General features: G+C 39.3%; 1 protein-coding gene across 1 annotated transcript; it reads left to right on the forward strand.

Annotated features, from left to right (window-relative positions):
• The first annotated feature begins 253 nt into the window (after nt 1-253).
• Nucleotides 254-2,969, forward strand: LOC149183227 (uncharacterized). The gene is made up of 3 exons (XM_089414879.1): nt 254-1,063; nt 1,715-2,618; nt 2,899-2,969. Exons 1-3 carry the CDS (start codon nt 254-256, stop codon nt 2,967-2,969), a joined length of 1,785 nt encoding a protein of 594 aa, XP_089271005.1.
• Nucleotides 2,970-25,394: the final 22,425 nt, after the last annotated feature.

Consider the following 25,394-nt stretch of genomic DNA (forward strand, 5'->3'; position numbering starts at 1 on the left):
CAACTATGTGAAAGGGAGGAAGATAATGAATACTATCTGGAAGTTAAAAGACAAAGAAGGTAGAGAGGAAAATACCTTTGAATCTCTCTCATGCATGGGGAGGAACAATTTTCAAAGACTTTAACAGAGACAACCTACATTAGTAGAGGTTATCAAAACAGCACATTGCTTTCCTTGATATGTGGAGGAGGAAGAAGCTGAGGGCCTGTAGGGGGAAGTCACACCTGAAGAAGTGGAGAATGTTATAAAATCTATGGCCAAAGATAAAAGTCCTGGGCCTGACGAGTGGCCTATAGAACTTTTTCAGCATTTCTTCAATCAGATTGGCTCAGAACTAACAGACGTGGTTGAGGAGTTTAGAAGGAAAGGTATGGTATATGCGCCTTTTAACTCAACCTTTATAGCCCTTATTCCTAAGAAAGAAGACCCTGAGTTGTTTGAAGATTTCAGACCCATTTCAATCTGCAACAACATTTATAAAATTATAGCTAAGATGATTGCTGTTCGCTTAAAACCAATTATGTCCAGATGCATCTCTAGTGAACAGTTTGGTTTTCTTGATGGGCGCCAAATTCATGAAGCCATAGGAGTGGCTCAGGAGACAATTCATAGTGTGAAACTGATGAAACAGAAAGGAGCAGTGGTGAAAATCGACTTGTCAAAAGCCTACGACAGAATAAGTTGGACCTATCTTCGGATGCTGCTAACTCACCTGGGGTTCAAAATTGATTTTATCAATTGGATTATGGGATGTATCACCAGTGTCAGCTTTGCGGTGCTTATAAATGGGGCAACCTCTCCGTTTTTCAAAGGGAAAAGAGGATTAAGACAAGGTTGCCCCTTGTCCCCATTACTCTTCCTACTGGTAGCAGAAGGGCTGAGCCAGCTAATTCTAAAAGCAAAAAGGGAAGGAACAATAAAAGGTCTGGAGGTGGCTGTCAATTTATTCATTTCGCATCTTCTGTTTGTCGACAATATTTTACTCTTCAGTAATGGAAGCCTGTCAGAAATAAAAGAGATCAAGAAGATTCTTGAGCTATTCATGAAAGCAACTGGGATGCAAGTAAATTATAGGAAATCACAGCTCATGCTGGAAGGCTTTAATAGATAGGAGGTAAGTCAAATTACTTTTGTCCTTCCTCTAGAGGTCTTTAAGTTTGGGGACCCTTTCAAATATCTAGGGTTCTGGTTGAAACTAGACAATTATAGGAAGCAGGACTAGAATTGGTTGGTAGCAAAGATTGAAGTCAGGATCTCTCATTGGAGCTTTAAGTGGCTTTCCAGAGGAGGAAGGTTAACTTTAATTAAATTAGTCCTTCTAGCAATCCCAGTTTACTGGGTTGCACTGACTTGGGTTCCCAAAGGTGTACTGGAAAAAATAAGAAGAATCTGTAGTAGATTTTTATGGGCGGGATCTAAGGAGGAGTCACTGCTTCCCTGGATTTCCTAGGAAAAAGTGGCAAGGCCAAAAGAATGGGGAGGGTGGGGAATAAAAGACATCAATGCTTTTGGACCCTTCCTGGTAGCAAAATCAGGGTAGAGAATCATCAAAATGGAAAACCTCTGGATGAAAGTGGTAAAACGGAAATACATTGACCCCACTCCTCTTGAGGACTGGATAAGGAACCCATAAAAGAAAGGAGGAAATGTGTCGATAGTCTGGAAGGCGACTATCGATGCCTTCAAAATTATTGAACAAGGATTGTCCTGGCAGATTGGAAATGATGAAAATATTCGAATTGGAAGGTATCCTTGGGTGGGCTGTAACGAGAACTATGCTATGTCCCTTGGCCTGATTAGACATCTTGAATCCAAAGGAATTCTGTTCCTAAAGCAGGTGGAGAAAATCGATCACTCAACCATATGGGGACAAGCTTGGAAGTCAGGGGAGGAATTGGATCTTCATCCCCATTGGTGGAATGATTGGAAGGTCTACATTCAAGAACTATTTAGATCAAATGTAAGGTTTAAGGACAAACCAGATCTGCTGGTATGGGCTCATGCTGATTCTGGAAGCTATTCCCCAAAACTTGGATACAAGTTCCTCATGACAAAAAAAGGTTGGGCAGAGCTAGAATGGTGGGAAAAATTGATATGGAAGTTAAAGTGCCCTGCCAAAGCAAAACTGTTCTTCTGGTGTATTCTGAAAGGGAAAGTCCCTACATGGGACATTCTGCAATCCAGATTTAAACAAGGGCAGGGAAGATTCCCTATGTGCAAAAAAGACTCAGAATCTATAGCGCACCTGTTTATTGGGTGTCTTGTAGTAAAAAAAGTATGGTTGGAGGTGGAGAAGCTTATTCATTCGCCAATAGCCTGGGAAAGGGATAATACCACTGAAGCTTGGCACAAATGGTGGCACCAAAATTCAATTCGGAAATTAAGGAATCTGCGTCCTATTATATGTAGTGGCATTTGGATTGCAAGGAACAGATGCATTTTTCAGGACAAGGAAACCACTGTTGAATCAATTGTCGTCCAGTGTTCATCAATTTATTCAAATATTCCGGACTCAGAGGAAGAAAGGACACCCAGACAGGTTGGAGAAGAACAAATCAAGGATGGAGTGCCATGGGCCTACTTTGACGGAGCCTCTCAAAACAACAAAGCTGGAGCAGGTTTAATCATCCACTTAAACGGAAGACATTCCTTAAAAGCTTCCATAGGATTGGGCAGTGGCTGCAATAATTTTGTATAATTATCTGCTCTTAAGCTTCTTCTATGTTGGCTGATACACAGGAACATCTTCACAATTCAGATTTTTTGGGATTCATTAAATGTTATCAAATGGATAAATTAACAAAGCAGCTGTCTTAATTATATCTTGCATCCTTTACTAGAAGAATTACAACATTTAAAATTATCTTTTAATACTTTTTCTATTCATCATATCTACAGGGAAAGAAACAACTCTGCAGACAAGCTTTCTAAAGAAGGCCTTCAACAAGATCTGGGCAGATGGAGAATAGTGGAGGAAATCAATGGAGAAGTCCACCTTTCGGACCAGCCTCCTTATTTTCAGATTGCATAATCATGGCACATGATGAACTGGTCATACTGTTTTTCTTTTTGAATATAGCTAGAAAGTTTGTCATCTGAAAAATCTGTTTCAAGTCTTTTTGATGTGCATTCTTTTTCACCTTGGGCTGTTTTCTTTGACAGAGGAAGCCCGGGAAAAGATGCCAGCTGTTGTTTATGCTATCAAACATAAGAAAACTGTGGATTCTTTTTGACAATGCCGAGAAAGGGAGTTGTTTTTCCTCTTTTGAGGAGGATCTGCTTCAGCTCAGAATATATTTCTTATATGATATACTGCAACAAAAAGGAAGCTACAACATGTATATGTAACTTTTTATCATAGTAATAAAAAGTTTGTTTTTTTCTCTGGAAAAAAAAAAAAATTGAGAATATTATTAAGAGGGAAAATTTTAAGAATGAAGGTTTATATTAAAGTTTAGCAACCTTGGTGAATCTTACTAGTCCCTAATATTCAAATTTTAAAATGTTTCATGATAATTTTATAAAAATGTTTAAATTTCTAATTATTTTATATTAAACAATATATAATATTGACAATTTTTAAGGTAAAATAATTTTATACTATAAAATTTGGGCGAATTCTTTTTCAAGAAAATTGAAATTGGTCTATATTTTTCTTTTAAAAAACATGGAATATTAGCCCACCTGCGAATATTAGTCCCTAAATTTTTCCATGATTATTAACTAAATTTTTTTGACTTAATGGTTTTGGTATAACTTATAACTAAATCACTTTGTTGATTGCATTAGCACATATGTAATTTATTTTCTAGAGAAGATCCCAAGGTAAGATATCTTATGGTATATTAGCGTGGTTGTTCACAATTTAATGTTGATATTTCATTTGTCAAGGTCAGATTATAATATGGTTATATTACCTACCTTGTAATGTATTTTTCAAACCCCCAGGGAATTTTCCAGAACTCATAGCTGTCACGCATCACACGAATCGAGAGACACCCTGCCATGAAACACTTGTTATCTGCTTCACCGTAGATTGGCAAGGGTTTTGATCGAATGGTCTGGAGTTAATTGATACGTTTAAGGGTAACTGACTCTCTCTCCATTCGTTGTCAGACCCTCACATTTTCCAGCTTCCTGGTTAAGTTCGGTGGTCTCCAATGAACCCTAGGCCAAACTAAGGTTTCTCTGCTCGATAGGCCTTTGTCCCTGGTTGGGAGGCCTTCATAATGGTGCTTCAAGTATACTCAAACACCCCCAGTCAATATAACCTTAGTTCCATCGTGTTAGTTTTCTAAATCATACAAATTTTTCCTGTAGTTTCATTCTATTAATTTGATTCATTTTGTTTTGAGGTAGTGACCATGGTGAATAGGAAATTTTCAGACATTCAGGCGTGGAGTTACAAGGTCCCATTTTAATAATTCCCTTCTAACCCTCTCTACGTTTTGACTAAAAAAAATATGCGAGTGTTTGGATGAAAAATATTCTTATGGCTTAGTTTTCACTCTTTTGCCAACATTGTGTCCGCACATCCCACAAGATGTTAAAGGTAAGAACTTCTTCCATCCAAATACAATTTTTTTTTTTCTTTTTTTAATTCTCTTTTCACTATGTTGGTTTCCAGCATGTCGTCCTCAATATTTGTTATAATGGTGTACTCTTTTGTGAATGCATGTTAGGGTTTTCACGTCCACTATACCAGGTAACTTTTGCGCATGCACTTTCTGACACAATGTTCTTAAATCTCCTGGTGTTGTTGGTAGTTGAGGGATAACATGATTCCCATTCACGCTCATAATCAAGCTCACAATCCCTTGTCCTCATCCTCGTCCAGGGTTATCGTAGTCAGCAACCTCAATAGCGTACAACAACGGGCCGAATCTGGATGGAATGAGAGAGCTAATCGAACATCTCGATGTCTGGGCAGGTGGCAAAGAAATGAGGAGGTGTTCAGCATGTCGTTGATATCGTCTACGGGAGGATTCACTGCAGTGTGCTTCCTTATTGGATTCTCCTTTTCAACAATTGTGTCGTCTACGGGAGGATTCACTGTAGTGTGCTTCCTTATTGGTTTCTCCTTATCAACAATTGTGTCATGCCAATACTACATGAGTTCCATGTTCAACAGCAAGGTCGTGAGTCTTGCAAAAGGGACTGCAGCTCGGCGGGATCACATGGGAGGGGGTCTCACGCAGCTCCTATGCCTTTGGTTTATGATTTTATCAACAATTCACTTGGCTTCACCCCTTTCTCTACCTGACTAATCACGTTCTTCATCCTCAGCGCTTTGCAAATCATCATGGGCATTGTTGTACTACTTAGCCAGTTGATTCATTGGCCAAATAATGGAAACCTCAGCTGTTGAAACGTGATCATCTAAATGTTAAAATAAGATATTTACTCATGCATGAGGAGTTGGCTAAACATAGAGAGTCAGTTAATTGAGTGATTGAGTGATTGAGTATTTGAGTGTTGAGTCAAGTCGAGTTAAGTGATAGACGACTTTTAGTGTGTGGTTGCATGTCAAGATATTTTAGGAAAGTCGCTGGTTGGAAAAGGATAAATACCCTTCACTGGGTTCATTGTAAACATCAAGTTTTGTGTGATCAATAGAAGAGCAGCAACTCGTTTTTTATGTGTGAATTCATGCTTTGTGTCCTTCGCCTTTCCAATTATGAACATGGTAAGAAGCCTGTTGAAAGGCATAAACTTGTCTCATGAGTATTGGGCAGAAGCAGTTGCATGTGCTATTTATGTGATCAAAAGATCTCCTACAAAGAGTGTGATGAACGTAGTACCAGAAAAAACATGGTTAGGTATGTATTGCAGCATATATCATCTCAGAGTATTTGGATGTGTAGCTTATGCACATGTGCCTAAAGAGCGAAGAGGCAAATTGGATGATAAAAGTGAAAAATGCATATTTGCTGGTTATAGTGAGCAATTAAAAGCTTACAAATTGTATAACCCTGTCACAAAGAAGACCATAATTAGCAGAGATGTTGTGTTTAAAAAGCAAGAGTCATGGAATGGAACTGTAGACAAAATAGTTGATGCCCAAGTTCCACTAATGGAAGAAGATGATGTAGCAAAAAAGGAGCAACAAGAATAACAGGTGAAGACACTAAACAGAGAGACACCTTCAAGGACTCCAAGATTTTCAGAGCAACATGGATATTCAAGTAGATCAACAAATCAAGATTATCCAAGCAATCAATCAGGTGATGAATCAAGCAATGGTAAGAGAAAGATGAGAAGTCTGAAATATATTTATGATGATTTGGATGTCAGTTCAAAATTTTCATTGTTGTCATTCCAACCTTCTTCATTTGAACAAGCAATCATAGATAAAAATTGGGTGTAAGCCATGGATGAAGAAATTGAAGCTATTGAAAAGAATGATACATGGGATTTGGTTTATTTGCCAAAGGGCAAAATCCTCAATGTTGTGAAGTGGGTGTACAAGACAAAGCTGAATGAGAAAGGTGAAATTGACAGATTTAAAGCAAGACTTGTAGCAAAAGGATTCTCGCAGCAACCGGAAATAGACTTTGGAAAAACGTTTGATCCAGTAGCCAGATTGGATACTCTAAGAGCAGTTCTAGCCACAACAGCTCATAACAAGTGGAAAGTATATCAGATGGATGTGAAATCGGCCTTCTTGAATTGAATTCTAGAAGAATAAATTTATGTGTAGTAGGCTCCAGGATATGAAGTTTAACGTAACGAAGAGAAATTTTACAGGTTGAAGAAAGCGCTCTATGTAACAAAGAAAGCGCCTAGAACTTGGTATAGCAGAATTGAAAGCTACATGATCAAGAATGGATTTTGTAGAAGAAACATTGAGCCTACCTTGTACACAAAGGTAAATGAGCATGGAAAGATTTTGATTGTTTGCTTATATGTTGATGACATGACTTTTACAAGTGATTTTGAGATAGATGAATTTACAGTAGCCATGATGAAAAAATTTGAGATGACAGATCTTGGTCTCATGAAATATTTTATTGGCATAGAAGTTGAGAAATTTGAAAAAGTAATTTTATTTGTCAAAATAAATATGCCAAAAATTTGTTGAAAATATTCAGGATGGAAAATTGCAAACTTGTCCCTACACCAGTTGCAACAGGTACAAAGTTAAGAAAACAGGTACAAAGTTAAGCAAGGATGATGAAGGACCAGATGTCAATCCAACTCTATTAAAAAGACTGGTTGGAAGCCTCATGTATCTGACAGCTACAAGACCGGATATCATGCAAGGAGTGAGTTTGATTTCCAGATTTATGGAGACTCCAAAAGGCACACATTGGAGTGCAGGAAAAACAATTCTGAGATACATAGCAGGAACTATAGATTGTGGGATAATGTATGAAAGCACATAAAAGAAAGATTTGATTGGATACACATATAGTGATTTTGCAGGCAGTTTAGATGATAGGAAGAGCACTTATGGATTTGTGTTCCATGTTGGTTCAGGTGTGATTTCATGGGCATCTAAGAAGCAACCCATTGTGACACTTTCGTCAGCAGAAGTAGAATATGTAGCAGCAAAATTAGTAGCATGTCAAGCAATCTAGTTAAGAAGAGTATTTGATGGACTCAAGCAGAAACAACAATTTAGTGTGACAACACCTAAACGATTGCACTATCCAAGAATAGTGTGTTTCATCAGAAGAGCAAGCATATTGATACTAGATATCAATTTATTAGAGAACTTGTGAGCAATGGAGAAGTTCACTTGAAGCCTTGTAAATCTAGTGATCAATTGGCTGATATATTTACTAAGGCATTAACACAAGATGTGTTTGAGTTTCATAAAAGAAACTTGGGTGTTGTAAGCCTAGTTGAGACATAGATCAACAGGTATGTTTGATTTGTCATGAGTCATGTTTTAGTTTAGCGGTTGTAATTAAGGAGGAGTGTTAAAATAAGATAATTGCTCTTGCATGAGGAGTTGGATAAACATAGGGAGTCAGTTAACTAAGTGAGTGAGTATTTGAGTGTTGAGTCAAGTCGAGTTAAGTGATAGACAAATTTTAGTGTGTGGTTGGATGTCAAGATATTTTAGGCAAGTCGCTAGTTGGAAAAGGATAAATACCCTTCACCAAGTTTATTGTAAACATCATGTTTTGTGTGATCAATATAAGAGCAGCAGCTCATGTTCTATGTGTGAATTCATGCTTTGTCTCCTCCTCATTTCCAAAACTAACTGACTGATCGCTTCAGGTTAACCTCTGGTCAATGCCGCTCTTTTAATTTTATTTTGCTGCAAAATATTTTCCAAGAGAACACTTCGTGCTACCCCAATCCCAAGTTGTTGATTTCGCTATAAGACAAAGGATCTTTGAAGCATATGCACTTTACATACAATTTTTGTCGTGATTAGAAATAATAATAAAAAAGTCAACACCGACTCATCCACTGGGGTTGAAATAGGGGAGCCTTTGGTTAAAAAGGAACTATATCAAGTTACAAAAATTGTGGCAACTATTTCTTTTCGGCTAACACTAGAATTTATTTTCTTGGCAGAGTATTCAAGGAACATACTACATATCACCTTTTGTGGCATATTAAAAAATAACTTTATTCTGACTACATATTGCAAAATACCTCTAAAAATGACATTATTTAACCCGTTGTCGATAGGAACCCAATTTAAAAAACCCCTACTTTCACTAGATATTGTAAGTATCCATTTTTTCATTCACATTTTTTATACTTTTTGTATTTTTCATTAATTTTGAAATCCACTTTTTATAACTGCCAATATCAAAACCCTTTACCTCTCATATATTCCCCAATATATATTATGTCATTTTTTTCTCAATATGTATCCTTCAATATGAACTCATATGGTATAATATTGCTCCCCGAGTGAAACCTCTTAAGAGTATCATGGACCAACATAATTACATTAAAACTAGCAATTTCCCCTAAAGGTGCAAAGGTGCACCGAAGCAATGGAATGTTTGGAAGATCATCTCACCATGAACAAAGCTCACCAAATAGTTTTAAAAAATTAAGAAATGATCGACACAAGGATATACCAGTTGCATGGAAGTTTCACAAGACATTCTGGTTCATTTTCTTTCACAATTTCAAGCATGGATTTTATACAGAAAAAGAAAATCTCCATAACTGATCTTGAAAACCTATATGTACGTGTATTTTATCACTTCAACTGAAAAGTAGACAAGTTGTAAAATATTGGTGCCAATTTGTCCCACTCCCTATAGATCCCTCCTTCAGTGAGCACTTGGGAATGGGTCGCCTAGGATTGAGATGTTTGATTGTTTGCCTCATTCTCATTGTTACCATCCATACAATTTATGAGGAGAATTGTCTGAGGAGAATATATATGCACATGCACTAGAAAATCACACAACATCTCCCTGTCCAAGTTCCACTAGATTGATTGTAGGAGTTCCTTGGAAGAAGAATATACATGCACATGCACTAGAAAATCACACAACATCTCCATGTTCAAGTTCCACTAGATTGAGAGGAGGAGTGCCTTTGAAGAAACACCAAGGGATTCTGTGTGTAGGTATTTGAAAAGGAAATAGAAACACTAAATTGTATGGTTGAGTATATCACATTTGGGAAGGGAGTTATTGTACCACCAAGCTACGATGAATTCATTCAACTAATTGTGGATAAGGTATGTGTATTCATATTGTTTTGCAGTGACAAAAATATAATTTATCATATTTTTCTTATAATTTTGCCTTCATTTTCAGGAACTTGATGCAGTTGTAGGATAAATGACCATCACAACAAAACGATCCCAGAAAGTGGAGTTTACACAACCTTTCTTAGACTCAAGTCTGGTGGCAATAGTCCGTCTAAAAGATGAAAATTTCATTTGTTCATTCTGCCTTGATTTCTATGAAGCCTTTCACCACTTAGTTGTGGCTTCTAATAGTCATGTTCTTCATTTGCCAGTCCTTGGTGGTCTTTCTTTTGAAGAGTTAAAAGAATCCACCCATCCGAGGGAATGTAGCTAGCAACCAATTTGTAAAAATATTAGTGTAAGAAACAACTTTGGGCATTCTTTATTCAAGTGCCTTGAGAGATTAAACATACAATTACATAACTGCTTCATGTAACGCTCTAGAATTCTTTTCATATTTGAATTGGCGTAATCAAAGAACTTTCTTGAGCTTGAAAATATGAGCATCATGACTACACCTGTATCATAGAGGATGGAAAGTTCTTTGGCCTTCTTAAGTGGACCCACTCTTCGTTTGCAGAAGGTGGCTTGCTTGCTTGTTGGATTTTCTATCCTGTTGATCTCTATTTTCCCTCTTCCCATCGTATCTGTTGCATGTATCCACGTAATAATTATTGATAATTAAATTAAAATTCTAGTTTCATAAAAATAAATAAATAAACCTACTAAGATACTTTTATTTGTATGTTTGTGCTTAATAGAATTGTTTGACTCCTTAATTTAAAAAAGTATATATGATTTTCCCAAAAATTCAAAGTATATATCAAGATGAGTTGTAGTTATTCTTTAAGAAACCAAAAGAGAGACAAAAATTTTAATTTTGCTAATAATCAAATAAAAATTTACTAATTTTCATCTTAAAAAACATATACACACCTTACCATTCAAAATTAACATATAATCTCAAATCATGTAAAATCATTATATCTTATGAAATATTGATTGGATAGAAATGAAATGATGCACCAAATACAAAACAAAAATTACAAATACAATGGTGAGCTCGAAATCCATGTTATATTATGTGTGTAAACCGAGTATATTATTATGTAAAACATGTTAGACTAAACAATGCGTAGTGGAAATAAAATAAACAAGCATATACATCACATTAAAAAATCACAAAACCATAACACACAGATTTAACGTGGTTCACCCAACCAATCTCGGCTACGTCCACCAGAACAGAGGCATCGACAATCTTATTATTCAAAGGAGATTACAACAATTCTAATTCTTCACACATACTCTTAGCTCACCCTATTTTCTCTACACTCTACCACAATCCTCTACGGGATTACATTTCTTATAGCTGGAGTATAAAACTGAATCATAAATTCCCTCACAACAAATATAGGAAGGGCACAATAATAACAATAGTGGGCTTCTATGTGGCACAATAGTAACAATATGGGCACTACATGGGCACATCAATATAATAAGTGGGTTGTACTAATAACACTAAGGGGTTACACTAGTAGTATAGGGGCTTAACATGCCCCTCTCCTTCAAAAAGCGTTGTCCTCAATGCTTGAGTAGTTCTTGATGCATTTGTATAAAATTCTTGTCCTCCCATGTGGAATCTTCAGCGGGTAAGTTCTTCCACTTGATGAGATACTCTGAAATTGATCGTTCGTAGCTGTCGGGTTCTTGTTTCTGTGACTGCTCCAGGTTCCAATATGATTTTTCCTTCCTCTTCAATTTCTAGTAATATTGTTTGAATTGGGATCTTTTGCAACTTTTGAATAAGTGGCCATACTTCTTCGTCCTTCTTCCATTCATCCCTTGCTTTGTTTATCCAATCTGGTTGGATAATAGAAATAGCACAAAACAATGCTTCCACATCCTCATCCTTGAAGAGTCTTCCCATTCGGTAAGGACGCCATTTTTTAAGTGCATGTAGTATTGCCAACATTTCCTTCCCATAAATAGCTTGCTTGAGATGTAGTAGTAAAAATACCCAATCATCTACATCAAAACATTTTTCACTATGATGTTGATCTACCTGTTGTTTCGTTTGATTTTGCGCCGAAGTGGTGTTATCCTTTAAAAGTTGGAGAACCTGTTGTTGATGCTCAATGTGATGTTTCTCTACTTGAACCTTTTTCTTCTTGATATGTCCTTCTATCTCTAAAGTTTGAGGAGTGGTAATTTCTTCCAATCCTTTACAAGATATGGTCGGATTCATTTCTTGATGCTCGATGTGATCTTTCACTTCTTGCACATTTTTCTTCTTGATATGTCCTTCTTTCTTGATAGTTTGAGGAGTGGTAATTTCGACCAATGAATTACAAGATATGGTTGGATTCATTTCTTCTTTCTCGATGTGATATTTCACTTCTTGCCCCTTTTTCTTCTTGATATGTCCTTCTATCTTGAGAGTTTTAGGAGTGGTAATTCTTGCCAATGCTTTACAAGATATGGTCTGATTCATTTCTTCTTTCTCTGGGGTGGCGTCCTGGAGTATGTCCTCTTCTTTTGATGTTTCTTGATCCTTTTCTTCCTCCTCTTCATATTCTATGTAAAATAATTTCTTCTCAGCACACTTATGACCTTTAGTGCATTTGCTATCACAATTGTAACAAAGCCTTTTTTCTCTTTTTTCTTCCAATTGTTGTGGTGTAACCCTTGTAGGTTGTGGAAGGTTGGGAGAAACAACACTTCCATATTTATAGTTGTGAGGGGTATGCTTCCTGGCTTCCATAATTTTTCTTTCCACTATGTCACAAAGCCCTTTTACTCTTTCCAATTGTTGTGGTGTTGCTCTAAAGAAGGTGTTGCTCTTTATATCCTCATAATGTGCTATCATTTCCTCCGTGAAAATTGACCATGTAACAAGTTGTTTACGAGAACAAAGCCCTTCATGCCATAAAAATTGATCTATTTCTAAATATGAAGATGCAATACATACCTTTTGTAATATTGGTACACCATGTAGATCAAAATATTGCTCCATCTGAAGTATCCAATTTACCGGATCCTTGCCATCAAACTTCCTCATCTTGCTTTTTCTTGATTTTAGGAGCTTGATCTTGAAACGACTGTAACTTTGTAGTTTCGGATCTTTAAGTTTTAAAATTGTGACCTATAGTAGCCCTCTGCGTCCTCTTTCCAAAGCCACTAGTTTGATCCAAATTGGATTATCCAAGAAAGAGTTATGCACAATCTCCCAAGATGACCTAATTATAGACCTTTCTAGAAGAGGAAACTTGTATGAAGTGCCACGTGTCACTGTTTCGACCTTGGGCTATGAAAAATATATACAAGAAACTACAGTCCGTCCTCTTTCTGTACCTTCTTATGAAATTTCAATTCGATTCTCAGAGAGAAATTTATAATGATTTTCTCTAGGTCACCTGTTTGGAATGTAATTCAGGAGTCTGCAAAAAGACCCACTTCCTCAGATCATATCTCCACAAATATAGCGCGAAAAGCTATGAAATTTGGACTCGAGATTCAGCACGATTTCTTCTCAAACGGGTTGTTTTTTTAGCTTCTGAAACATCGCAGAAAAAATGTTATAGCGAAAATTCTACGATGACCTATTTGGAGCAGCGAAACCCTAAAATCCAAACCTTTGATACCAAATGTTATGAAACTAGCTCAAGAAAAGATAGAAAAGATAGATGAAAACCTTAGAATTCAGCCTCTTCGAGGGGGCAACCTCCTTTACATTACATAAAAGAACAATTCTTGGATGATACAAATGAAAAGACCTCCTTTCTATATATAGGAGTCTAAGGGGTCATAACATAATCAAAGCCAACATAACAATAATAATGTAAGGGCACAATAATAACAATAGTGGTCTTCTATGTGTCACAATAGTAACAATATGGGCACTACATGGGTACACCAATATAATAAGTGGGTTGTACTAATAAAACTAAGGGGTTACACTAGTAGTATAGGGGCCTAACAAGCCTCCAGATCCTACGATCATCATTCTTATCACGCAATTGACTTGCTCAGGCGTTAGCCTGCAATGAGAGCAGTTTTCTTTCTCATCCATCATACATGAATCATTTAATGTATGGCATTGCTTAGCCCTCTGAAAAACTCGCTTACCGCCCAAAATGCCTCCGATATTCAATCGGTTTTGGAGTGTGGGACTCGCCTTCGTTTTAGGGCTTTTCCCACGGTTTCTTGGCTCCAATTATGACCGAGCACTTGGGGTTTTTCCTTCTCGAGGGTTTTTTCCCAATGATGCGTGATTAGTGCTTTGCACCAATTGAGCATCAGAAATAGCCTCCGTTTCTAGGTTTGAGCCTCCCAACTACAATTTTTGCACCATGAACAGTCCCCATGGGCCAACGGTCAGCGCGCTTTGACCGAAGGTCCTTTCTGCTTCGTGCTGGCTGCAAATTACCATTATTCAAAGGTTATTTTTGATAGATCATTGTTTACAAGATTTTTTTAAGTCTGTCATGATTTGTAACAGTCATATAACTCTGATAATTTTCATGGATCCAATTCGGATCAATGGGGATGTGAATACTTGAGGGAGTTAGGGTATAGAGTTTGATAAGGGAATGGGGAATAATGGGAATGTAACAATTGGGAATTAGGGTAAGTGAATAGTGTATTAGGGGTAGGGTTTGACGTAGAAAGTAGGGTTTAGTGGAATGAAGCTTGATGACTGATGGACAGTGAAAAAGACTTGGTAAACTAAGTGTAAATGAAGGAGAAGAGTAGCAAATGACCCTTGGTGGCTTATGAGATGTATTTTTAGCTCATTTAGGGTTTGTGTTTAGCATTTAGTTAGGTTTTACTATAAAAGAAGCCAAACACACTTAAGCAACCAAGAAAAACGCTTTTTAGTAAGGAGGAATGATATACTTACTTGAAGCAGGCATTAAATGGTTTTTTAGGAAGTTTGGAGGCGATTTGAGGCAATTTTGGCTTCCCCAATAGGTGCATAGTGCCTGCTAATAGGTGCGTAGCACCATTTTAATGTGTAGCACCCATGCAAATTTACACCGCAGAAACTCAATAGGTGCGCAGCGCACTTTTAATGCACAACACCGGGCAAATGATGCGCAACGCCAGTCAACCTTCCTGATTTCACTGTTTTTCTCCTTCTTGCTCAATGATGGTGACAAATTGTGTTTGCTGGGCTTCACTTAGAACTTTGCTCTTTACTAATGAAACAAATGAAACATATGGATGAGCTTTTATACCCTTTCTCTTTTTAATTTTTCATTAACAAGACCCACTTTCTAATGTTTTGTCACTTTTTTTAACATACTCTGTTTTTTCTGAATTTGGACTCTTTTTTGACTTTCTGACTTTTTGCAAGTGGACTTACACTTACTTCATGGACTTCTTGCAGTGGTAGGAACTGGCATTGTTGCCAGGTCACCAGGAACATACTTATTACATATAGGAACAATAAAATTACATAAAATTACATCAAATGAACTTATTAAATACAAATGCTTTGTTTTACCTCAAAACAAAGTTTTGAGGTGAAAGAGCTTTATTCAGCATATCAGAAGTAAACTCATGACTATATGAACCTTTTTATCCTCCTCATGTGCCTGTTGACCCTTTTATTCAATTCTAAATGACCATGATGACAAACCCTAAGACCTAATGAAACTAAACCCTAAGATTGGCTTTTATAAATGAAATGAAATGAAAAAACTATGAATGACTAAAAATAATTTTGAGCAAGTCAGCAGGTATATGACATGAGGGAAACTGAAATGAAACCACTACCATCAGTTGATCCATGACCTAATGGAATGCGGCTGATTGAATGAGACACCTAATATGCATGCAAAAGAGCAATTTGATCATTGATGGAAGTGTGAATACACTGACACTAACATTGGCTCCAATGGGGCTGGTAGCTCCTTAGAGGTGCCAAGAACCACAGATCTTTGGAAAAGCAGAGCAGTGCTTTATCCATTGGGTAATATGGAGTCAATAACTTCAAAACACTAAACTGACTAATAACTGAGACTAACTCAAATGACTGACACTAGACACTCAAACATTGAAACTAGACATTCAGCCTTATAGCCTTCACTTCGGGCCCCAAGCTAAATGAATGGTGACAGTACAAACTTTGGCAATGGAATGAATAAAATGGTATGTACAATGATGAATATGATAGCAGAAATCTCCTTAGAAATAGTACTGTTTCAGAAGCCTACCATTTACTAGTCCTCCTGAACAATCTTCCCCATCCATTTCTTTGAGTAGGAAAGCATTCTTCCCCCTATATGCAGCAATTTTGTATGGTCCCTTCCACAGGTTCTCGAACTTGCCATGCTTTCCTTTATCCTTGTTTCTAGCATCCCACCATAACACTATGTCTTCAATCTGAAATTTGTCCACCTTTGCCTTTCGATCATAAATCTTTTTAATTCTCTCCTGCAGCCTAAAGGTATTTTGGAAAACTTCCTCTCTTGTCTGCTGTAAATGGATCATTTGACTTATTCTTCGTTGAAAATGATCTTCCTCGCTGCCAGCTTCCTGTAAAATTTTTACAACCATGACCGCAAGAGATGTCGGGAATACTGTGTCAATACCGTATATAATCTCAAACGGAGACATACCTGTCATGCGGAAAGAGTCGATATTGCGGACAAAACTGACCTCCCTAGAAGCAAAGGCTTTCTAGTGACAAACAAGACAAATAAACACTACCTTTCTCTAAACATGCATTTAGAATACAAGTAATCAGGTGATTGTAACATACCTTTAGTCCAACGCTTTGTAGTAGTCCAGCCTCGCTGATCCAGATGAGCTCCTCCTTCTCTTCGAAACCTGCATTCACTAACAAGCCAAAAGATTAAATAGCACCTGATAAACTCATAAAATAATACATATCTATCATACAAACCAAGGAGTATATGAAACAAATCATGAACAATAATCTGTTGAGAAAAATGAGTTCATTTGTATTAAGTGGAAACAAAAGAAACCATTACAACCTGAGCCTTGGTGTTGTGCAGGTCCCTCCTAGGGTCCGGCAAGAGTTTTCCTTTACTTTGATCAGCTCACCCACTCTCAAATAGGGCTAGGAAAGGATGGGAATATCTCCTCTCAAGCTTTACAAGGGAGTCCTAATTCCAGCAGCATCTACCCTTAAGAATGTTCAGCTTTCAACCTCTCCTCCCTCTGGCCCAATGCCTGTATTTATAGTGCTCTAGAGGAAGTTATTCAGGTCCACCATTAATGGGATAAGCCCCTCTTTGGATGGGATAGCTCCCCTCTTGATGGGATAAGTTCCTCTTTCATAGGGATACATGAACCATCTGGAGGTGCTCCATACACGTCAAACAAGCTTCTAGAATGCTCTAGAAATGACTACAAGTAACTTTTTTAGAGTGAAACTTGCGCCTTTTGACCTTTACAGGAGTACGCACCCTCCCCTTTACAGACAGAGCGTACAAGTACGCAGGTATTGTGAACAGGGTGTGTACACGCAGGTAAGGCTAAGAGAAACTGCGTACCCAGAGATATATAGATTTTTAAAGACTTTCTCTCTTTCTTGGAGTTTGACATGGAGAGCAGAGGTATGAGACTTGCCAAGGAGGATAGTATGACAGTTGATGGAGCCATACTAATTGAAAATAGTCATGGTGACAAATTTTAGTGTAACAATACCTATTGACTTCTTTTGGCTTACCCTGTCTGCCCATAATGCATTAACAAATTTTTTATGCTAGCCCTTCTTATTGGTTTCCAGCAGCTTTTTAATGATGTTTACCAATGATTTGTTAGAGGATTCGGCCAATCCGTTACCTTGCGGATAATATGCAGTAGAATGTCCTAAGGTAATTTTGTATTTGCTGCAAAAGTGAATCATCTTTTTGGACTTGAAAGCGGCGGCGTTATCTGCAATAAGTTTGTTAGGACAGCCAAAACATGACAAAATATTTGTTTCAAGAAACTGAATGATTACCAAGTCTGTGGCTTGCCGAGTCAGGATTGCCTCAATCCACTTTGTGAAATAGTATTTCGCTGTCAAAATGCACTTGTGATGAGCTGAGGATGTGAGATGAATCTCTCCGATGAAATCTAGGCCCCATTGCTGAAACGGTGCACTAACCTCCACTGGCTTGAGAGGGAGAGGCTGCAACTTTCTTCTTCCTGTTAACCCCCAGGTTGTTCCCTATGACTCCCAAGGGAATACGGCCGGGGTAACCACTAACCAATCTTTGGATTACAGCTTCTAGCCAAGCTGTGATCAGAGAGGGCTCTCTCTTAATGATTGTTTCTGTTCTATTGGTTTTTAGGCTAGCTGTGAAATTCAACTTTGGTTTAATTGTTTGGTTGGAAAAGGTTCAGTCTAAACTTGTATGCTCTTACCAAATCTTATATAACATTGGGCAATGGAGTCAGTGGTCCTTTGGTTTGGTGTGCTGTGTTGATACAGTAATGAAAACTGCAGAGCAGGATAATTGTCTGGGAAACAATGCTTTGGAATTGAGTTTGGGTGTGATATGGTCAGGATAAGAAAGGCAATTAAGAATATTTCTGTAATCTGATATGAAAGAAAGCAATTGTTACCTGGAAGCATTGAAGAATTTCTAGATAACTTTCACAATATGGAATTAAATATAACATGAGCATTTAAGAATTCATGTCTGTTTTAATCCTGAAGAAAACATTTGCAGCAATATAAGATTGAGCACAGGGTGTGAAGAAACATGTCCTGAACTATTCTTTTTCTTTATCGCTAGATATGATGAAAACGTGAAAATGAAATAATACAGGGAAACAGAATAGAGTTTAAAGAAAACATATCATTCCACCAGACAACACAGGGGTTCTGCAACAACACTTAGATTATCAACAAGACACCAGAGTTCCAGGAAATCACTGAGCTGGAATTGTTCTTTGTATTAAACTTTTCTAAAAGTACAGAGTATACATGCCTCAGAGTAAAATTTACCAACCCCTTATGCGTTACTAAGGGGGGGTATATATACAAATTTACATTAGAAAATATCTGAATGAAGAGTAAATGCTCCATAAATGTCCTACCAACTGCTGGAGTGCAGCAGCTGAAAGAGTAAATGTTGTAATAACTTTTAGTCCCTTAGCTGTCAAAAATGGTCAGAGACTGTTGACTTGGTGGCAATTGGAGTCGGTTGGCGACGCGCTGTTCAAAACTTGGCTAGCCGTCATTGTCTATGTGATGAGTCACTTTTTGGCCACTCTTTAAACGCTAACCTTTTTGCTGTCTGTCTTCTGGTGACCTGGAGCTGTCAGTGGCCGAATGACTTGAAGCTATCGTGGCAAAATTTGGAGCATGGCCTGCCACCAGTCCTCCTTAGGCATTTGATGTCTCCGAATTTTTATTAGAGTCTCATCGGCCTCTGTATACCGCCAAAAGTTAGGAGGAGTTTCAAACAAATGATTTGCCTCACTTTCAATGAAGAATAGGCCTTCAAGTTTAGTGTACAAGCTCTGTCCTGTTGGAGGCCCTGTTTCCTCAGGAGTACTGCCAGATGCAGTGATTTGATTTTCAATGTAAGTAGCCATCCTGTTGGTGAATTGATCTCTGGTAATCAATTTCCCTGTGCTGCTCAGCAGGCCAGGCAATCCCCTTGCTTGCAGCATTCCCATTTTGAGTTTATACTCCTCCACCTCAGCCTGTATTTCATAGCATTTTCTTTCTATAGTCTGTACATAACTTCTGAGAGTTAGCACCTTTTTAGTTGTGAGGATGGCCTCTGTTCTGTTGACGATGCCAATGGCTGCCAGCTCCTCTTTGTCTTGCCTGTTCAAAAAATCTATCAGCTAGTTTGCCTGCTCAGGTCTGTTTCCCAGCACTGTTTTGGCCCTCTGGATTTCTGTCTGTGCTTGGCCAATTAAATCCATGTACTCATGGATTGTTTTGATGGATTTCCATTGTTTGGTGATAGCTTGGGTAATATTACCCCACAAAATTCTTTTTATGTCGGCCATGGTACTTTCCAGATTGAGCTCCTTTTCCAGGGCCTTTATTTTATCCTTCAGGGCCTTAATTTCTCTGCCCTGCTCTGCTACTTTTACCTTTGATTTATCATATTTGGCATCTATCTCTGCCAATTTTTCTTTTGCTTTCTTTATTTCATCCGCCTGGAGCTCCATTGCCTTGACAGCCTTGGTCAATTCTTCTACGCTCGGGTGTGCATCTGGAGTTGCTGTTGTGCCTGCTGCTTCTGTTGTGGGGGCCACTGTTGCCCCTGAAGTTGTTGCTGTTGTTGAAGCTGTTGGAGGAGCCTGGAGTGTAGATTCTCCCTGTTTGTCTTGTAGCGTTCCTTCCTGCTCTTTCTCCAATTCTTTGATCCTCTGATCTTGCTGTAGAAGGAGGTCAAGTTGTTCATTAAGCTGTTTTTCTTTTTGTAGTTCTGCTGTCTGAGGGTGTTTTGTAGGTAACAGCCCCAACCTCTTCTTCATTGTATTCAGATCATCATCTTTCTTCTTTATGAGGGCCTTTACACCTGTTGGATCACTAGGATCATGCCCTAGATCAATAATAATCTCCTCCAGAGACTTTATTCTGTTGTCCTTGGCCTTAGAGGACATCCTCTCAAAATCCAGCTGAGTGTTTGTGTTCTTCAAGGAATCTTTCAGCTCATGGGCCAGTGTGGCCTTCTCTACCAATGTGGCATAGACCATCTCCCCAGTCTGCTTGTGGAGTTCAATCTGGTCCATAGGATGTATGTCTTTAGCTAGGACCTCCACCCTTGTTTTGATGAAATCTGCAGTTGTCATTGGCTGTGGCCCCTTGGGTTTGAAATGGCTGAATATCATTTTTTCTTCCTTGAAGTCATAGACCGACATCAATCTTTCCTGCTGGGCTGGTGTAGCATCTATGAACTGTTTGTAAACCTCAGCCCTTAATAACTCATTTGCTGCCTTGATCTTTTTAAAAGAAGCCTTAGTGCCTTTAGGCTTCTGGCTTTGCTGAGATGAGGATGACACCTCCAAACCAAGCTGCAAAGTTTGCTCCTGCTGAAAGGAGCTTGTCCCTGTATGTTGGCTTCCCTCCCTATCCTTTCCTGTGTTGTTTAAGACATCTTCAGTAATGTCTTCCACCTCAGGGGAATCTGCCCTTTGTCTTTTGGCCTCTGGCTGATGGGAAGGTCCACTAATAGGAGTGGACTCTTCTCTTTCTCTTTTAGAACCCCTCTCCTCATGGGCTGGGGTTTGCAAAATAGGTGCTGTAGGAGTCTCAGTTTGTGGAGGAGGAGTTTGATCTTTCTGCTGCTCTGTTTGTTCCTCCCTCTGCAGCTCATTTTGCTGCTTAGTTTGCTGTTCAGTTGAGGGGGCTGCCTTCTCTTTCAGTGTTTCATGTTCTGCATCCATTATGCCTTTGCCTTTATCCACTGCTGCTGCCGATGTAGAGGGTGCCTGTGGTGCTGTCCTTGTCACTGAGGTCCCTTCTCCCACTGAGTGAGGCGGCCTGAAAGGTACCTGCTGCACATAGTCCAGGTCAATAGTCTTCTCAAGCTCTTTCATGTTTTTAAGCATTCTTTCTTCTTCAGTTAAACTCTCCACTAGAGTGTCCAGCTGCCATTCTTGCAAGTTGGCATACTTTTCTATGTGTGGGTAGTGGCAGTGCTTAATACCTAGGAGTCTGTACTTGTTTCTCCTAGCAGTGATGAAACCTTGAGGGTCATAAGGGACCCATCGAAAACTATAGGACAACTTATATTTGTCCTTGAGGATCAAGTCTGCAGATTCCCATCCTTCCTTCTTGTTCATAATGAAGGGGCCCAACTCATTTTTGAAATTAAGGTGGGCCTTTTTCTTGGAGCTGTGGAAATGGGTGAGGTCTGACTGAATTAATTGCCTGTAATACTCCAAGGCAAATAATCTCATAGGTACATACTTGGGGAGCCTGTATGGACAGAGCTCACAGCCATATACTCTGAACACAGTATGGTGTTCATATAGGTACCAGTCACCTATTTTGTACTTCTTAGATAGCTGCATAGCTTTCTTGATCTCATTAGATATTCTAGGTGGAGGGGACCTCATCAACATGCAAGAGACTGGGTACACAAACTGGTCAACAAATTCACAGTAGGTATAGGGTGAATTTGTGACTTTATGATAAACTGAGGTCCAGAAGATGACAGATCTTCTCCCCCCTTTATTATCCAGCCTTCTGATGTAGCATGGGAAGGCTTCAGAATGATGAAACATGAACAGATGGTAGATGTAAGCTGAGTATCTGAAGACCCCCTGTCTATCCACTTTGCTTAATTGATCATGAATCTTATTGGCTATAAACTTAGCAAAGTTATACTTTCGGGCAGGGGGTTGACGCGGGCTGTAAACAGACAGCAACACTAGCATGGATTTATCCACATGCTCACTGTTTTGGTATCCCAATACATAGGCTATCATGTCTAGTAATAGCCTGCCTATATCATCGAAATGCTCCCTCAGATAGGGAGGTGGCCCTGTAGGCTGGCATTCAGGTCTCATGAAGTTCCGGGTGACCTTTTGCAGCTCCTCACTGGTCATCTTATCACCAGTTTCCAGCAAATAAGTTGTGGAGAACGGGATCAACAACTCTGTCTGATCAAACTGTAACATCTTGTTGATGGAGTCAGCATTTACATAGAAGAGGATCCTCCCTGATGGAGTATTGACAGCTCTGTGCTGGACATCATAGTGTTCAGCACATAGGTGAATGATTTCAGGGAAAACATTCACAGCTGGGAGACAGTAATAGGGCAGGTTTGACTCCCATATCCCATGTGTACCATGCCCATCCTTATAATCTTCCCTTAGTTGAGTGAAGGTCTTCAAGAAGTCCCTGTCTCCCTCAAAGTCCTCAATGAGACAATCCTTGTCAATGAATGGCAAGGCCTCCAGCTCCTTGTTGGTTTGATTTAATGGAGCTACACTGAGGGAAGAGGATGCAGAGGCTGCCATGCCATAATCTGAATTTGTGCAGGTGGAGGTACTGGCTTGACAAGTCTATAAAGACTTAAGTAGCAGGTGAACTGAAAACACCGTCTCGTGTCCTCTTTTAGTGAATAAAGGCAAACAGGTTTGTAAGTTGCTGCAAGATTCACAGGGATGTGAATTGCTAATAGATAAGTTGCAGAGATATTGATGTTTCTTTTTATAAAGAATGCAGGTGGCCTGTACTCGGCAAAAGGGAACAATGCCGAGCACCTCGGGGGCAATTTTACAGTTTTAGCCCGCGGACTGATCGCTCCAATGTCGAATTGTGGTTTAGGGATGGTGCAGATTGCTTGGGTTTAGTTTAGGTAATCAGGCAGAACTGAATTAAGTAGTTTTACCAGTCCTTTAATGGTGATTTCTACAGATAATTGGAATGCAGGGGCAAAGTGGGAAAACTGGCAAAATACCTGGAAAAACCGACTCGGAAGCTCGCGGGCCGGGCTGTGGAGACTTAGTGCCGTCGAATTCCGAACTTTCAGCGGTTGAATCGTCGAATTTGATGGCTGGCTGAGAAATTTCGCGGCAGCTGTTGGCAACAGATAGTTCTCTTTTGCATGAAAATGACCGAAAACGGCTTATTTAGTCGTTTAAAACGTTAATTTTGGTAAAAGTGTGCACTTGGCGCTTTTCCGCCGATGACGTCAGCATGACGTCATGGCGGGACCCGGGTACGGAGGTGACGTGGCAGCGGAGGTGTCCGCCAGGGTGGCAGGACATGGTGGCGGGCGGATGCGATGGCAGGTCCGCGTGGAGGGCCACGAGACGCTGGGGCGGGCACTGGTGAGGTGACGTCAGGGTGACGTGCCAATGACGTAGGAGGGAGGGTGGTAACAGGGGTGGCGGTAAGCGGGTTCCCCGCACCACCTTTGGGCAAAGGCGGTAACGGGGAGGGGGGCTACGAACAACCCCACCGCCTGCCACGCGTCCCCTGTACGGGACGGCCAAAACCACTTTCCCCGGACGCTAAAGGTCGGCAGGTCGGGGAGTGAGAATGACCGCCCACCTTTAGATCTGGGCGGTGGAGATCGGACGGCTGGCGGGCCCTCCGACGGATCGAGCAAGTTGGGGGGGGGTCCCGCCGGCGCAATATAATATTCAATTTAATATTTGGGGCGGAGGACTATAGAAAAATGGGTTTTTCGTAGTGTTTTGGGTTTTCCGGGTTTTTTGCAAGGGTTTATACAAGAAAAAGGGGTTTTGTGTGTTTTTTAGCAGAGGGACGGTAAGGGTTGAGGGGAAAGATTTCTGCTCATAACCAGAGGTTAGAGCACATCCAAGACAAGGTTGACCACAGTCCCAGATGGACTGAAGTCCCCTTAGACCTTTATTTGGCTATAATGCCAAAAGGAGAATATGTAGATAATGCTGGGATTTATACACCATGGTGTTTAATACTAGTAGGGGAAAGGTATGATAGGGGAGTTATATAGTAGAATTAGATGTTAATATGGATGAGGAAGGCAAATGAAGGGGATATCACTAAGTTTGTTTGAAACTCACTTAGTTTAGAGAGTAGATCAAAATGAAAAGAAGTTTACATAGGAAATGTGGCTTTCACAGCCATAAGAACCACCATGAAACCATGAATTCTTCTAAGGATCCCAACTGGTGAGGGGATGTTAGTAAATGACATGAAAGGGAAAAGGGAAGTTAGACATGCTCCCTTGCTTGCTGCAACTTGATGCAGAAGAACACCTTGTCAATTGATTGACTTTGCTATGGTAAACACAGTTAATACATCTGCAATGGTAAAGATACCCTTTCTGCAACCCCAACTACTTACCCAGCTACTTTGCCTAGCATTTTTTTATTTCTTCTTGGAGGGTGCACTTGGACTTGCAGACCCTTACTTGCCTTTTCTTTTCTTTGGCTTTTCTTTTGCTTTTGCTATCTACTTCTACCCTTATCTCTTCCAAGGTCCCAGATTAAGCTGTTGGGAGCCTTTTCTTCTCTACCTGAACTACTTGTCTGCCAAGATTAAACAGTTTGGACAGACTTTCTTCTCTAATCTACAACTGCAAAATTTAAACCATGGAATGATCCAGATTAGACTGTTGGACCATCCATCAAAATTGGGATGCATTAATCTATTTACACACCTTGTACTTCCTTGGAAATATGTGATCTTTGCATGATCAAAGCAGAACATATTTGGACCTTCCATAGCCAATCATGAAATATGAAACCTATTGGTATAGGTAGCTAACAGTGGCTCCACGTGGGGATGGTTTTTCATTTGAAAGACCAAGAACAGCAGGTCAGATTGCCTTGGTCCATGGCTACCCATATCATTCTTGAAGTTTGCTGCTTTGAAATGCCAAATTTTGTGCTTCTCTTCTTGGTAGACCTCTGATTGTATTTACCTTTTGCTGGTCAGTCAATAACTTGAAAAACTGCATTTTTACAATCTAAACAGAAAATAATATGTACATCTGCATATATACAAAGGAACCTCAGGTTGCACTCATGGGAAATAGTCAAAATAGTGCTTCAGCATCCTGCCATTGACAGGACCTTCATCCAAGTCAGCTTCAGTTAGACTTTTAAGAAAATAGGTATTATTACCTTGTACTGCTTGGACAGCAAATGGTCCTCTCCATAGGGAATCAAATTTTCCATGTTTTCCTTTTTCTTCTCTTCTTGCATCCCACTTGAGGACTTTATCACCAACATTGAAATCTTCTGCTTTGGTTCTTCTATCAAAGGCTTTCTTTAGTTTTTCTTG

This window comes from Pinus tabuliformis, chromosome 3_2 (genome assembly GCF_031772625.1).
Source record: "Pinus tabuliformis cultivar Carrire ecotype Pingquan chromosome 3_2, CPIR1, whole genome shotgun sequence".
NCBI lineage: Eukaryota > Viridiplantae > Streptophyta > Pinopsida > Pinales > Pinaceae > Pinus > Pinus tabuliformis.

What these genes read in the sequence shown, in the direction of transcription:
- LOC149183227 (XM_089414879.1), top strand. Translation starts at nt 254, where the DNA reads ATGGCCAAAGATAAAAGTCCTGGGCCTGACGAGTGGCCTATAGAACTT. An exon ending in TGAAAGCAACTGGGATGCAA is followed by an intron (nt 1,064 to 1,714) that starts GTAAATTATAGG and finishes TTGTCCTGGCAG; the next exon opens with ATTGGAAATGATGAAAATAT. An exon ending in AAACAACAAAGCTGGAGCAG is followed by an intron (nt 2,619 to 2,898) that starts GTTTAATCATCC and finishes TCATATCTACAG; the next exon opens with GGAAAGAAACAACTCTGCAG.